This window comes from Podarcis muralis, chromosome 11 (assembly GCF_964188315.1).
Source record: "Podarcis muralis chromosome 11, rPodMur119.hap1.1, whole genome shotgun sequence".
Lineage (NCBI taxonomy): Eukaryota > Metazoa > Chordata > Lepidosauria > Squamata > Lacertidae > Podarcis > Podarcis muralis.
The window spans coordinates 42,053,869-42,070,679 of NC_135665.1; the positions used below are offsets into that span (position 1 = coordinate 42,053,869).

The 16,811-nt window shown below is 42.6% G+C and overlaps 2 protein-coding genes across 6 annotated transcripts in view; one reads left to right on the top strand and one right to left on the bottom strand.

Moving 5' to 3' along the window:
* SMIM15 (small integral membrane protein 15) overlaps positions 1–16,811 on the top strand; it is a 444,121-nt gene that overhangs the window by 270,439 nt on the left and 156,871 nt on the right. The gene's annotated exons all lie outside the window — the stretch shown is intronic.
* Positions 474–16,811, bottom strand: part of ZSWIM6 (zinc finger SWIM-type containing 6) — a 101,813-nt gene continuing 85,475 nt past the window's right edge. For all 4 annotated transcript variants that reach the window (XM_028747970.2, XM_077936339.1, XM_077936338.1 and 1 more), the window contains 5 exons: positions 14,797–14,932; positions 10,772–10,929; positions 8,804–8,967; positions 6,234–6,315; positions 474–3,510 (listed from right to left, as the gene is read on the bottom strand). In XM_028747970.2, the coding sequence (XP_028603803.1) occupies positions 2,648–3,510; positions 6,234–6,315; positions 8,804–8,967; positions 10,772–10,929; positions 14,797–14,932 (1,403 nt within the window). In that variant the 3' untranslated portion in view covers positions 474–2,647. The remainder of the gene's footprint in view (positions 3,511–6,233; positions 6,316–8,803; positions 8,968–10,771; positions 10,930–14,796; positions 14,933–16,811) is intronic.

Below are 16,811 nucleotides of genomic sequence, written 5' to 3' on the forward strand. Positions count from 1 at the left end.
TCTGATGGGAGGGCGGTCCACAGGACGGGCGCCACCACAGAGAAGGCCCTCTGCTTGGTTCCCTGTAACCTCACTTCTCGCAGTGAGGGAACTACCAGAAGACACTCGGCGCTGGAGCTCAGTGTCTGGGCTGAACAAGCCAAAAGCCAACACCTTGGAAGTTGGGGCTGCTGCTGAGTTAATGGATGGGCAGGTCTCACATGGAGATGACACTTATGAGAGCTTTTGCCTCCACGCTGGGTTTCTATACATGCCCACCATGAACTGAGCACTTCTAATATTGTTAGCATCTCTCTTGCCTCTTGGTCCAGGGGCAGCCATTAGTATTTAAACTCAGTGCAAAATTGACTAGAGGAACTTGGGTTGTTTCCCAGTAACCAAGGAAGGCTTCATCCCAGTCATAAGCAAGTTTCAGCACCAGTGGGTGTTTTTACTTTCCTCTCAAGCAACAGATATCAAAAAGGAGTCCAAAATCAACTTTCAAAAAACTAATTTTAATCAAAACAAAAAAAAATTGTTGATCATTAACAAGTTTATAAAACAGTGATTTAGTTACATAAATAAATTGATATCAGTGTATCAAATCTTAATTACTTTCAACTTCATGAGCATGTTTACATGGGGTGATGAAATACAACCTTTTCCCCCTAGTATAATAAATAAAATGGAGAGCATGAAACAGGTTCCCCCCCTCTAAACAAACAAACAAAATCTACAAACATACTTCTAGCATGTTCTCTAACAAAGGGAACAAGAGACACGGGACAACTTTTGCACCAAAATGTTAAAAAAAAAAATGCTTTAAAAAGCACAAAGGTACAGAACCATCAGCTAAAATAAAGGACACTATACTGTAACCAAAGTTGGTAATAACAGTAATAATAAGATAATGAACAGTTTGGTAGTTAGATCTCCAGTTTGGTTATTTTAAAGCATTAAGACAAGGCAAGATAGAAGGCTGCTTTCTTTTGAAGTAATTCTAGAGGAAATAAAAAATATTTTTTGAAAAAACGAACTGAAAAGTAGAACAGTCATACCTACACAACTTTCTGTCCTGCACAAAGTCAAATACCTATGCAGAATATATTTATATATATATATAATATATATGTTATTTGTGCACAAAGGTTAGCTTATTATTAGCTCACTGCAAAGGTGTAATGTATTATGTCAATTGTTTTGGGAAACATTGTAGGTAGCCACAGGCAAACTTCTACCTCACAGTTGCCACTTGTGAACTAACCACAGTGGGTATGAACCACATGGGAAACTGGCCATTTGCAGCGTCCGGCCGCGTAGCAAGGGAATTTTTAGGGCACAACTCTTTTTTCCCTGTTGTGTTTGGATCAAGACCAGCAGTTTCTTAAAAATGTCACCTTACCAATAGCCAGGTGCTACACGTGGCCAGGATGTCACACAGGTTTCGTGCACACCTTGATAAGTTTACAAGTAGCGGCAACGTAGGGGCGACGTTATCTGTAGCCATCCTATGTGTGAAAAAGGGATATTTAAGTTTTCTAGGCTAGGAGGCACAAACCCCAAATCTGGCATACTGTATGTATTCTTAATGCTAAGGCTTGCTGCTCTGGCTGTGTTGTCCCCTCTTGACTAGAGTACCTGTTACAAGCACGCAAGTGTGGATACATACATATGTATATATGCATACACTCGCCTGTATAAATATATATATATGTATAAAATTCTCCCCAATTTCCATCCAACAATTCAATCCAAAAAGGTGGCTCTGCATAGATGCCCAGCATATTCAGTTCATCACCTGAGCCAGCCCTGAAGCTGGGCGCACTTTCGTCTTTTCCAATACGTTTCCTTGTTTGTTTAAAAACCAAGCTACTGCAGCTTCAAGTATTTTGCATTATAGGTTTTTTTTTTCTTTTTTCTTTATAAATTAGTTAATGTTATATTTTATTCTCAATATTCCGACATATAGTATAATATATATATATATACAGTACAATAAATGCTCTCATTCTTTTTAATTTTATTTTCCAGATAAATCCCTGAGAATGTATGTTGACAGTCGCTAAGTTTCCACATGCACAAGCATCGTGTGCCATGCTTCTGGATGAACAAGCACTGCAAAGCCACGTGGGTCAGCCTTTGAAACTATTTAGTTATTTGTGTGGTTGGGTTGGTTGGTTCATTTAAATAAGCTGAAATGTCAGGATGAGTTACAAAGGAGTAAAGCTGGAGCCATTCGAGGTACTTATCACAGGATGGAGGTGTTTGTTTGGTTTTGTAATTTTTTTTAAAGCCATTGCAATATATTTCTCTCTTTTTTTTTGTTTTGAGGCTGTGAACATATACAGAAAGAACAGGAGAGCTCTGTGGGCTTTTGCCACTTGACAACATATACTCAGTGTAAACCAAACTTTTTATTTTTTTAAGCCTCTCAATCTCTCATACGAAAACAGAAAAGGAAAGGGGAAGAGAGAGGGAAAAAACGACACACAAACTTTCACAACGTGACAATTTAGTTTTGCAAACTCAGTATATAACTATACACATATAATACCGGTGTGGCTCTGTTTTAAGTTAAAAAGGATACAAAGGCAGGCTCAAGTAAAAACATACCACCCTCCCAATGCTCCCCCCCCACCCCACCCCCCATTCACACACATTTTTATTGTCAACCAAACCGTTCGCGAACCAACATCATCAGTTTCTTTTTGCCTTTGTAAATTTGTTTCAGGTTGTCAATGAACTGTGTAAACTGAATGTGTCCGTCGTGAGCCATTAAGAAGGTCTCTCGGGCCTTGCTCAGGAACTCTATGAACTCGCTGTAATGCCGGGGACTGATGTGCGTGAGCCGGGAATGCGTGGTGTTAATGTACGCTCCGATGGTGGCATCCAGGAGTTGCCTTAGCGGCGCTTTGTCCAATGACATCAGCTTGCCCGAGTTCCTCCTCCCGTGGAGCCCCACCATCCCGGGAGTGGTCAAAGTACACCGACGCAAGATGTCCGACAGTACCGTTGCACATTTGACACTTTTGACCACCAGAGGTATGATCGCCGCCAGCTCGTTCTTCCCGAGGGAGTGGCTAAGTGCGCAGGCCCACAAAACGTCGTTAATGGCAGGGTGCGTGTCCTGATTGTAACTCAGGTTGAGATGCGTCATGGCCAACGTGGCCAGCTTGTAGGCCCGCATAGGGTAGCCGCGATGCTCCATGTACCGCGCTATAGTGAAGAGCTGCGTGTAGCTCATGCCGGTTGCAGCAGCGTCGAGGACAATTTGGTAAGCCGTCTCAAAAGCTATGTGATCCTTCTCGCACAAGGTCAGCGCAGAGAGGGCGCAGTTCTGAGGGTCCTTCATGGCACACTGAAGAGCAAGCGTCCTAGCACTGCTGGCAAGCTTCTCTTGCTGGTGGCAGTCCAGATGCAGGCGGACGATAGTGCTGTTGGACATCACCGTGGTGGCAACAATGCTAGTCGCTTCGGTCGGAGTGAAAAGTGTAAACCAGCTTTGCATGATGCTATCCAGTGCATAAACACCTGTGAGGCACAGAAGGAAACGTTTGTCACCAAATATGGCGGACCCAAACACATATCTAGAAAGAACAAACCTGTGACCTGGGGGGGGGGGGGAGGTCCTTGTCTGTAACACTCGGTAGAAGACCCCACCAATGTCCGTGTATTGGTGGACTGAGCATTCCTAATAAAATTGAAGAACAGACCCAACCTATCACAGCCTATGAGCAACTTTGGTTCTTATTACAGTGGTACCTCAATGTTAAGAACTTAATTCGTTCCGGAGGTCCGTTCTTAACCTGAAACTGTTCTTAACCTGAAGCACCACTTTAGCTAACGGGGCCTCCTGCTGCCGTCATGCCACTGGAGCACGATTTCTGTTCTCATCCTGAAGCAAAGTTCTTAACCCGAGGTACTATTTCTGGGTTAGCGGAGTCTGTAACTTGAAGCGTCTGTAACCTGAGATACCACTGTACTTTAGCCTGCACAACTCATTTGGAAGCAGGGGTGCCAACTTGAATAAAAAATGGGGAGGGCAGGTACGCCCCACTCCACATAATTGATCACATGATGTGGTGCATGCACGCCATTTGAATGGCAATGCCCATCAACTTTGGGGGGGCTGAAGACCCCTTGGCCCCTATCTTTGGAAGCGATGAAAACTAGATTGAGAATCCCAATGATACGGCTCCAATAAAGATTAGCATACCAAGACAACACACTGCTGTGCCGTTTATGTGAACAAACTGGTCCCCCCCAAGCTTGAGTGTTTGTGGCTCATTCCCAAAATGTCCCAATGCTCAATGTATTTCCCTCCTAAAGAACTAACACCCCCTTCCATGGGAAAAAAAGGAAGAAGTCAAAACTGAACTGGATATAACCCCAGCAGGAAAATAGAAATCTCTGTCCTTAAAGGCAACATCTTCATCTAGAGTCACTACCAGCCTTCCGATCTGAAATGTGCAGGTTTCTTTAGTACCCTTTTGTTGCTCTTGCGAGGGCAAACAATGACTGATGGGCTTCATAAATTGAAGCTTATAGGCAGCTTGAGTGCCTCATTATTACTCAAAGTAATTTGCACACATCTGTGCACTCATCTAACCACACCCAGAGGTCCTTATTTTGCTCAGTTGGGCCCTGCTGTACTATAATGCATGCATACACATACCCCCTCCTTACCCAACGCTAGGCACTGAGGCCATCCACTCAATGCCAGACCTTCATTTACATAAACAAACATGTCCCTCATTTACAAACTTCCTAGAGTCTCAGAGGTGATCTTTGCTTGACATTACAGCTTCCTTATGGAAGCTATACATATATATGCTAATGTACAGCGGAATAAAAAAGCAATTTGCTTGCCAATAGTTAACTGAGCAAAACACACTTGCCCTCTAATATCTAGAACTCAATCTAGGTTTCAATTAACTTGGCCAAGACAAACATGCTATTAAAAAAGAGAAAGAGAGAGGATGCAAATTTGCTGATAGCATCGCTTGATAGGAGAGCAAAGAATAGTAAACTCAACAGACACAGGGAAAATGCAATCCTGACCACTAAGTGTTGCAGTGACGAAGAAAATCTGCTTGGGGAACAGCACCCATCTTCATAAAACCAGAAACAGAATACAGATTGGGTTTTCCTTTGTTTCTCAGAAAGTAATGGCACTCTACATTCCTGCACAAGTCTATTGGTGGCCAAATTTGAAAGCTGCAAACCATAAAGCAGCCGTGAGTAACAGATAAAACTAGGAATACAGCCAAAGGTTTGGACAAATCAGTTTATGATTTTAGAAGACACACTGAAAGGAGAGAGAGAGAAAGAGAGGCATGCATGATCGATGTGGCATTTAAGAGAACATGCAGCTCTCTAAAAAGTTATTTAATTTGAATAACTTTGTAGAGAACTTTACTGTTCTTGTGAATGCACAATCATTGGAACACTACTGGCATTTCATAATTTGCTCTAAATTTGGGAGACTATGAGGGGAATGCCTTTCTCCTGCCTCCTTGACACAATTCATATAAGGGAACACTTTTCAGCTTCTATCCTTATATAAATTCCTGCAAAGGAGGTTCCCAGTCTTTTATTTGGGGACATAGCAAGTAAGGTTAAGCTGCTTCAGGTGGCTGCATTCCTCTGTCTGTTTGGGATCTCCTGCATGGAGCTCAGGCTCTCTTGCTGAGGACAGTTTAAGTTTTGTACTCTCAGTTCACGTCAGTGTGGCATTATTGCACAGAGACAGGTAAATTAAAACAAAACAAAACAAAACAAAACACAAGATACATATTTGATGTAGAAGTACCCAGGTTCTTCTTGGAAGAGCAGCATATAGAGACCATCTTGGCTGCGAGTCCTGGAAGACCTGCTCCCTGCCTTGCATGCTTTGTGCCATCTGGTCTGGGAGGGCGGGGCCCGGACTGACTCCAGCTACAAAAGGTGAGGCTGCTGAACAGGTTCCTGGGTTGGGGTATTGTCGTGGTTGTGGTTGTTGTTACTGATATTTTTTCTATCTTATGATTTATGTGGAAATAGTTCAATTTGGTTGTGCATTTCTTAAAGTTTTATATATTGTTTTGTTTTGTTTGTAATTATGTGGGTTGGTTTTTTTGCATGTTGTAAGCCACTTTGAGCATGGTTTTAACTTTGGAAAGGCAGCATACAAATAAAATGCTTGACTGACTGATTATACCATTTCACAGTGCTAGTTAAATCAGAATTCATCAGAGACCAATGGCACCACTTACCTACTTCTGTTGCACATGTTACCAACCACCTCACCATCTCCCGCCGCCTCCAATTCAAGGTTGACAAAGTCATGCGCATCACCTGTTCACAAAAAAGATGAGCATTTTAGGGAGACTCAAGACTAAAACTGTAGAATAGAGTTGTCACAACACAAGAAAAATGAGAATATGCATTGCTTGGAAATTAGTCAAAAGGGGCTCTTTGGAGTCTCTCCATCAACTCTGCCACAAGAAAAAGAAGCATTTCTTACACATCTTAAGTGAGAGAGGAAAATGTTACATCCAGAAAGCAGCTTCTCTGGGCTACAGGCTCCCTGACTTCCCCAGGCTAACCCACTTGTAATCTAATAATGTGGAAATTCTGGATTTCCCCCAGAAACTCCAACTGCTATGATGCCAAAGGAAAGTAAGGAACAGGGAGGATTCCCAGTCTTCCTCTCCATATCCCCAAGCTGAACTAGGGTGAGCAGATCCTTGGACATTTTGGAACAAATTCCCTGGTAATCTGCTTTTCTCCCAGTGTGCCGGGAGATCCAAAATATTCTGGAGATATGCAGGCAGTTTCGGATCTAAAGATAAACATCATAACCTTAAATAGCAGTAGTTCTTACCATTTTCAATATCGCAGACTGCTGCTCTAGTTTGCCTATTCTTTGCAATCCACCACATTTTATGGTTACTGCGTGGAAGGCTTCCAAAGAACTGAATACTCTCTGTGTTCCAATGCAGCTGGACTACGTACTCTTAACATAATTGTTTCCTGGATTGTCAGCTGAGATAGTAGCATCCACACAAATTGAGCAAATTCTACCTACTACCTAGTAATATTTAATATGCTCCCATACTCTATGGCTATGCATTCAGTACAGCTGCACCATGAGTAGAGCATTAAGTGGTATTTTGCCACCGTTTCTTTGGAAGAGTTAGTCAGCATTTTGGTCTATTTTATGTGTGCCTCACACAGTGTAGACTACAGTTCAAGAATCACTGCATTAGAGCACTGATCTAACAAAGGCAAGGTGTTCATTAGGCCTGGACAATATATCTCCCAGGACCAGTATGTGGGGGCAACTGCAATGACAGCGTCACTCAGCGGCATATCACTGGTGAAACCGTCACCGCTCGAGTCCCTCTGCCTCCATCACCCAGCATGCTGAGGGAGAAATAAACTTGGAGCTGGAGGTAGTGGAACTCAAGCGGCGGCAGCTTCACCAGCTATATAAGGTAAAGGGACCCCTGACCATTAGGTCCAGTCGTGACCGACTCTGGGGTTGCCGGTGCTCATCTCGCTTTACTGGCCAAGGGAGTGTACAGCTTCCAGGTCATGTGGCCAGCATGACTAAGCCACTTCTGGCAAACCAGAGCAGCGCACGGAAACACCGTTTAGCTTCCCGCCAGAGCAGTACCTATTTATCTACTTGCACTTTGACGTACTTTCGAACTACTAGGTGGACAGGCGCAGGGACCGAGCAATGGGAGCTCACGCCGTCGCAGGGATTCGAACTGCCGACCTTCTGATCGGCAAGTCCTAGGCTCTGTGGTTTAACCCACAGCGCCACCCGCGTTCCTTTTCACCAGTAGGAATCCACTATGGATTCGATTTTCAGACACCTGCATATCTTAGAAATTTGTCTGTACCAACATACCGGCGTCTTTTCACCAAAGCCAGATTAAATGTATTTCCATCAGTAGTGTTAAATGGCAGACTGAGAGGTATCCCTTATCAAAATAGGATCTGTGTGTGCTCTCAGGATGTTGACTGTATGAGGCATATTTTATTGCATTGCGGACAATATGATCAAGTGAGGGAACTATTGATTAAACCACTATTGGCAAATCAGCTGGGTCAATCCGAAGCCTACTATAGGAAATATCTTCTGGACGACAAGTCCAACGATATCACAGTGGCTGTGGCAAAGTTTCTTTCAGTAGTCATACCAATCAAAGATCAACATACCCATGACTAAACAAATAACGCTTCGGTCTCCCTTCCAAGTCTATATGAGTGTATATGAGTCTGTATTTTATTCTGTATCTATGCTATGGGTCGTTGGACCGTAATAAAGATTATATATATGTATTGGCCATAACCCATGAGACACCAGGGTGAAAGCGCCTCAACTCCCATATCGCCAGCTGGGGCCAATACATCGCCCAGCCTTAGTGTCCATACTTCTGAGGGTTGATGGTTTCAGATGTCTAGTTCTAGGACAGGATTGGAGCACATTTCTAAAGCAGCCACACAATTTATACATGCTTTGTCTGTCAGCCTGTGTGTTTCTTTAATACCAAAAATACAAGGTAAATCTACTGATACGTCATACAACTTGTAACAGCAGGGCACCATTTTTTTTTAAAGCCAGCTAAGTGAAAAATTAATAAAGATTTTCCATTTAATTCCCTTTGCCATGCCATCTGGTACAGCAGTAGAACAAGAAGAGCTCACCGACTATGGATGAGTAGGAAAAGTTCGTTATAAACTGGTTGTGCCAAGAAGACATGTTCAAAATTGATCCAAGGTTTTATAGTATCTTACTGAAGCATTAAAACAGCATTAAGAAGAAAAATACCTGAAGACCCAGCTCCAGAGAGACTTTCAAAAGAGTGATATCTGGCAGACTGTCCATAAGCGTTGCTATTTTAAATGCATCCTGGGCAAGCTTGAAGATGTGCGATGAGGAGTGAATGTTTTTCTGGATAGATTCTAACACTGTTTCAAGCCTTCGGACATCACCTGCAAGGTCAGCCAAAAATATATATGCATGAACACAAGCAAGTGACAGGAATATTGCAATGTGCCATCACACAGACAGTGTCATCAATATGCATCTGATGTGGTTATCTCCATACCATCTGAAGCAGATGCAAGTTGTGATGGTGCTGAAGGTGGCAATGGACTAGATGAGAGCCTACAAACTGGAGCTAAATCCTTAGGAAATGGAGTTGCGGTTGGTAGACACTACTCATGTCCAAGAAACTTCCATCTGTCCTGCTTTAGGTCAAGCTGCACTCCCCCTGAAGAAGCAGGTGTGTAGTTTGGAGCTGCTCTTCGCTTCATCTGTGTCACTGGAGGCCCACATGGTTTCAGTGACAATGTGTGTCAATTTGCAGCTCCATCAAGTTCACCAGCATAGCCTGACCACACAGTTTTGCAGCCTCTGGCAACTGCTCATCAACGTGTTCTATGTAGGGTTATATTTGAAAATGGTCTGGAATTTGCAGCTATGTGCAGAGTGCTGCTACTAGAGCATTGGTTGGTACTTAGCTGTGCAGCAATATAACACCTATCTTGCAGGATCGACATTAGCTGCTTATACGTTACTGGGCTCAGTTGAAAGGTGCTGATGTTAACATGCGAAGCCCTGAATGACTTGGGACCTAGGTATATTGATGCAAAGTTTCTATCCACAGCAGTCTTCCTATGTTTTGAGACAGCAGAGGGGGTCATTTTTTTAATCCCACCAGCAAATGTTGCTCACTGTGTATGGATGTGGACAGTGACTTCTCAGCAGTTATATCCCTGGTGTGGATCTCTCTTCCCTTAGAAGCACAGACAGCTACCTCACTGAACACACTTGTTTACAGAGGCTTAGAGAGGACTTGGTTAAGCCAGCTCTGCTTTTTACTGCAGTACTGCTGCTGTCATTGTTTATTATATTTTATTTGTTTCAAATGCTGAATATTCTTACTGATCTATTATCTATCTACAAACAATGGAAATAAATATTTCAAAGACTTCCTTAGTGAACAGATACTAAACCCAACATTCTAGATCCATGTTTTCCATTTCTATAGGAATTCATCTATGTACCAAAATAAATCTGCTGCACACGTGAGCTGGACATGCCACATGGACAGCAAGTGATGTGCTTGTGTACATTTTATTTAGTACTGCTTCGGCTACTTAGCCTGGCTCAATGCGGATATATGTGCTACACTTCCTCTTCCTCATCTTCTGCTTCAGCAGAGGCAAGAGATCAAAAGCTTTTGCTTCCATACACAATTAACTGCTGTTGAGCGTTACATTTGAACCCTAAACTGTCGTTACTTGGTTAGTCTTATCTATATTTAAGGAAACACATCAATTTCATAAATCATGGTTTTGAGACTAGTTTGTTTCTCTAAACCTTGGTTAAGATTAACCACACTTTGTCAGAGTTTGGATACAATGATCAACCGTGGGTTAGTTAAACAGGGAAGTGGAAGCTTCCAGTCTCCCTGCTTCCAACTGCACCGGAGGACGAGAAGAGAAAGGGGAGCTCATTCATGTAATAAGGGGCTGTCCAGCTTTTTGAAAAACCATTGTGGGCACCACAGACACACTGCAACCAAGTACAACACAACTTATTCTATAATCTGCCACAGAATGCTTCTTTCGAGTCTAATTTGAGCAGAGAGAAGAAACCCTGGGAGTACCAGGAAAGGCCTATGCAGACATTATGTATACCCATTAGCACCACATTGGTGAACAAGACCAATATAAACTCATGTATATAGTCAACTAAAAATAGGTATCTGCTTAATTGCCAGCACTGTACCTTTGGCTGCAGTTAGCATAGTTGATGCCAACTCACACTGCTGAGATTCAATGTGACTTAGAGTGAACCAACGGGGGTACCGATTTGGAACGACTGATGCAATGTGATGTGGACGAGACATATCTCCTGATGGAGCTGTGGATTCCAATACTAGTAATCTGTAAACAGGAAACACACATATGTGGATAATTAAATTATAGTCATGAGAAAAGTTGTGCCTTCTACAGAAATGCTGCAATATGTAGACAAAGGTCTGGTTAGTTTCTCATTACAAGATTAAGCCTGCATTGAGCTTCAGGCTCATACGCTGTGCCTCTCCTCCTCCAAACACAGCAGGGGGAGGTTGAAAGCGCCTGTCTTTGAAGGGAGTGCAGTTCCTTGTGGCAACCCTTGTTTGCAAAGTTTAAACAAAACCAGTTCCCTTCAGTTCAGCTATCACACAGATCTGTGGGCAGTTCAAAGGCAAAAGCTTTTGATCCCCTCCTCTTGCATGTGAAGGAGGAGAACATGTGAGCTCAAAGCTTGTTATCATAAGGACAAACTGTGGTTTGGTGTTATGTCTCAACAAGGTCATAGGCAAAACGGCCTTGCTTGTCGCACTAAACCATAGTTAATGGTTTGCTGTGAATGCAGAAATTGTTCCTGCTTTGCTCCTTCCCTAGTGCAAGCAACAAGCCACAACCCCTGGCTTAATCATTATATCCAAGCCAGGGATCATAGTTTGTTTCACTCAAACAAGAACAAACCCTATGGCTTATGGTGTGGTGCAAACTCAGCCTTTGAGGGCAGGGAGGAACCCGTTTCACCTAATTAAGAAAACTAGAACTTAAATAAGAAATTCTCCATGCTTTGGATTTTTAGCTTCTGTGTTTAAAATTAAGTTTCAAAAATGGTGGTGGGGGGGACATTTTTTCTCCTGATATGACTTTCCTCACCTCCATTTTTTTAGTGGAAAAATGGGACATTCTGGTAATGGTTTGCTGTCTGCCAATTTAGCAGACAGCCATTTAGCTATCTGCAAACTAGTGAACATCATTTTAGAAGCCATTCTGGTGACCGCAATTTCTCTTGCAAAGAAAAAAATCTCTGCCTAACATAATGCAAAGAAGTGAATATGAAGCAAACCTACACATAGTGGTTGGAAAAGGTTACAATAGCTTTAACAAGAAATACCGTATTTTTCGCTCTATAACACGCACCAGACCATAACACGCACGTAGTTTTTAGAGGAGGAAAACAAGAAAAAAAATATTCTAAACGAAATAGTGGATATATGATTTTTGTGGTTCATGCTGTGGCCACATGTGATCTGACAGTGAGTTTGGAGTAGCCCAATGCAAAAATCCTGAGGATCCATGTGGATCCATGCTTTGTAACCACGGAGGAGAGAAGGAAAGGGAACCATGGATCCTCTGCTCACGACTGCAGCAGATCCCCCCCGCCACCCGCAGGCATTCGCTCCATAACACGCACAGACATTTCCCCTTACTTTCTAGGAGGAAAAAAGTGAGTGTTATGGTGCAAAAAATACGGTAGTTGCCCTAAGCTGATAAGTTATTTCTCTTCCTACTACAGACCTATTATTAGAAGGGTCTACACTGTAATTTACTTGAATGAAAATAGCTGGCTTTTTTCCTTTTTTCTTTTTTTGCATGAACTCCCTATCACGATGATTCAGAGCAGCCTCAGCCTTTCAAAGGTCAAAGAAGTAATGAAGGACAGTTGGAAAAGGAATGTCAACAAGCAGAATTCTGTGTGAACATGTGCATCTGTGGGATTTTATCTTCAACATCATTGGGAATGGCCCTCTGAATCAGGACGGCCCTCTGAAGAATTAGTATCACTACTACTGCTTCACAGTTAAATGGTGCCCTCCGGCTTCTACAGATGCTGGCACCACTCAGTTTTACGTAGTTCCACGGATTCTACAGCCATTTTCCTGCTTCTACTTGTGCAAGAGGCTCCACCAGATTTTGCACAAGAAGAAGGCTGTCTTTAGATTTCTTCCACCTTTAATTGAATAACTTTATAGCCTGAGGTGCAAAACAGCCCTCCCTTGAGCAGAAGACGCCGTTAATGTGTGCAAACACAGCTTTGCCTCCAATGCAGCCTAGTTTACAAAGCGTCTGGTGGTATTCCTCTCTCTTGATAACAATCATAAGCAGAATAATTTATGTGTAATAGTTTTTAAAACTACAAAACATATCATACAAAATGAAAGCGAAATTATGCAAGTCTTGATTAATTTGCGCCATGCGTATACGTTTTCATAATGCTTGCTTCTCTTGGTGCAGAATCCAATTCATATGATTTTTAATTTTCAGTTTTTGAAAAAATTAAGTTCTTGAAATGTAGAGTATAGTCGTACCTTGGTTGTCAAACAGAATCCGTTCCGGAAGTCCATTTGACTTCCGAAAACATTCGACAACAAGGTGCAGCTTCTGATTGGCTGCAAGAGCTTCCTGCACTTAATCGGAAGCTGCAGAAGCCCCACTGGACGTTCGGCTTCTAAAGAACATTTGCAAACCAGAACACTCACTTCCAGGTTTGCGGTGTTCAGGAGCCAAAACATTCGAGTCGCAAGGCATTCGGGACCCAAGGTACGACTGTACTCTGCCCCAAGCATGCAATGGACAGTAGCATACTTTGTTCATATTACAGATTGTGTTACTGTCTCAAGTTGCCTTAGCTCTAATAGAAAATTTTGTGGGTCAAACAGAAGAGTCTCTCTTTGTAGACCAGATGGGTCCCATTTCCACCCTGCTCATAGTGTGTGTCACAGTTGTATTCCCAAAGGGCTTCCTTTGAGATATATAAACTCACAGCCACCCACAGTTCAACACTCCCTTGGGACAGGCCTAACGCCCTAGAACTGAAAGCAAAAGGGAGACTATCAGCTATTTTAATGCTGTGACACACCTCATTTAATTCCAATTTTCTATCCAGGAGTGCCCAAGGATGGCTGGTAATGAAACAGACAAAAGAACTGGACTGACCATGCAGCAGCATAGCTCTAACATGAACATTATCCTCTCCTTACCCCACCCTCACCAGCTCTGAGAGAACAGGAAGGGTTGCCCATTAAGCAGCCCTGAAGGACAGACTAAACAGATTAGAGCCCTGGGATTTACTACCAACAATGATAAACACAACTGAGTACTTCAGAGAGGTTTCCACAGAATGCACAGAGCTGCAAGGAGGAAACTTTGCCATTGTTTCCCAAGTCAGTCTGTGTTTGCAAGACAGCTGCTCATACTTGAAAAGGTGAAGACCTACCAAGGCAATTCGCCCCAGTGCTGTTTATTACAACATCAAAAAGCCCAGGACTGAGGCTTTTGGTGTCAAGCACAGCAGATATCTTTTTTTAGAAAGTTGAAAATAGGGTTATCTCTTGAATTTTTACTGCTGGGAATTTCATTTTTGGAGCAGGGGAGAGGATTAAAGCAACTGAACTGCTTGTATCAGAAGGTTAAAAAACAGAAGTTAGAGAACATTTTCAAATTAACTCATGCTACGCAACGTGTGAGTTAATTGGGTGCTAACCTGTGTTCAAACCCACCTGTTCCTTAAATCAGTCTTGCGGTTCTTGTTCATTCACCCACTCTTTAGATTTCCCATTCTATAGCCAAACAGGTCTCCAGGGATACTCAAAAACTATATCTAAGACAAGTGCAGAAACACTTGCATTGAAAGTATAGGCTTCAACAACCTACTACAAACACACAGATAAATCAAACACATTGTGTACATCCTCTATCAGGATCGCTCTCCTTAAAGGAGGAAGTTGTTTGCCAGCCTTCTTAAAAGTCAAAGGAGCTTACCTGGTGAGCCCCTTTAGAGATGGGAGTTCCACAACACAGGGTGCCACTACAGAAAAGGCATTGCTCCTTGTCACCATCCTTTTTACCCCCGAAAAGAACAGGTGTGTGGAGCAAGGCCTTCCCTCATGACTTTATGGATGAAGGGAGCTCATACCGTTGACCAGGTTTATGCTTCTTTTCTAAATGAGGTTTAAAGACACGTACCGCATTGCTCTCAGTGCAGTTTTGTATGCTAGTTCAGCATCATGAGGTAGGAGAGAGGTGAAAAGATACTTGGCAAATGTGTGCATTGGAACACTCTCTCGATGGATGATTTCACCTAGACCGCTATAGGGTCCAGCTATGAGGGAAGGGATTTGGGAAAGGAAAAAAACAAAACAGAAAGTCTTATAAATAGTGCTGTAGTTTGATTGTACATAAAATCGAAAGTGCTAAAAGTTATCTAGAAATATAGTAATAATCCTTGCCAAAAAAAAAAGCACTCACAGTGAAGAGAAATAAGCTCTCTGGTGAGGGGTCCTCTAAGAAATGTGCAGTACTAAAAGAAAATGGTGGTGATAAATATATCTTATTGAAGCAAATAAGGTGGCCTGGCTATAGCTTTCCTTCTTGGATTCAAAGAGCCCAGAACACTTCATTTGTTCGCTTTTCATTCATTGGTATAGAAGCTATTCCATGTTTTCTTTAACGTTAAGCTGACTTGTTATGAAAATTGCTCCTGCAGTTTAAAGTGGCAAAAATGCAGGGAGTTAGCTGACTAAGAAGATTTCTGCCATGCACGTCAAGCCAAGGTATCTGAATCACCACCCTCACTACCCTTGGATGTAGTCAAATGATGCAACATAGGTGAGCTTAGACATAGGTGCCTAAGAGGGAGAGGACAGGAGTGTGCGCATGTGCTCACACACTTGCATGTGGTGCGCGGGTGCATGTAACATCGCAAAAGGTTTCTGACCTTTCCTCAGACCCTATGTTGTTTGCTACTGAGGTATGTGGGCTGTAGCACTGGGGTGAGTGGCTGCACCTCTTGCTAAAAGGGAGGAGGCGGCCATAGTTCAATGGCAAAGCACAAACTCTGCATGAAAAAGGTCCCAGGTTTAATTTGAGAAACTCTGGGAAACCTTGGGAGAGCAGCTGCCAAGTCAGTACTTAGCTGGACAGGCCATTTGCCTGATTCAGTAGAAGGTAGCTTCCTATACTTTAAAAGGGAAGCGGAGGTTGTCAGCTTAAGAACTACATTCTATGAAAACACTGAAGTGTAGAGAATTGGAAGCACCCGCTGAAATCAAGCTAAAACTAGATGAATCCATCCTTTAAGGAAACACCCCCCAACCAACACAAAAAAAAACACTGACAAAAGGCTCCAAAGTAATGCTGAAAAAATGCTTTTAAAAAGGCACGCACTTGTTCTTTAAAGATTCCCTAATGCTAATATATAACATCATTTTGACGCTAACAGAAAACCCGTAATGTTTTCTCTCATTTTTCCAGAAGGGCCAGATTGAACACACTTCTTCTAAAGAAAACAATGACATCTACAACTTTCACTACTTAGCACTACTTTTAAACAGACCCACCCACCCACAAATCCCACAGTGCCCATAGTGCCAGCTTCTTCTTCTTACATTCTTTAGCTGTTAATTACATTAAGATTACAACCACCAAATAGGAACTTCGCTTGTCACGAGCATGGGCCTTGGCTGAACTGCACTGCTAAGAAAGACGTTCTGGGCGTCATGATTGGCAGGTAGCCTCTGCCAATCCAGCATGAGACCAGCCCTATTCTCTTGCTCTGTCTAAGCAATGGAAAACCCTTATGCTTTGGATTATCGTGTGCATGTCTTGTAAGCGATGCACTTTCTCTAAAGGACGATAAAAACACATCACTGTATTTCTTTCCTTTGTGTTTTAATGATTTACAGTGTGACACTGCAAGAAAACTTCTTTGTTGCAAAGTTTCAGGCACAAGTATCAGAGTGTGATTTCTGACGTAGGACAAAAATCACACTTTTACATGTGAAGCTACTTTCGGTCCCCATCAAGTTCACAGTATGAAATTCCTCATAAGCAATCTAAATTGGGCCAGTGCAATGAGTGTCTAGGGCAAGTTTAATTTCACACATTTACAATGTTTCGCTAGAAAGTGGTGGTGTCATTATGAACTTCAGTTTCCTTACATGCTAGCCTAAACTAACTGGGGGCGGGGGGCGGGGAGAGAT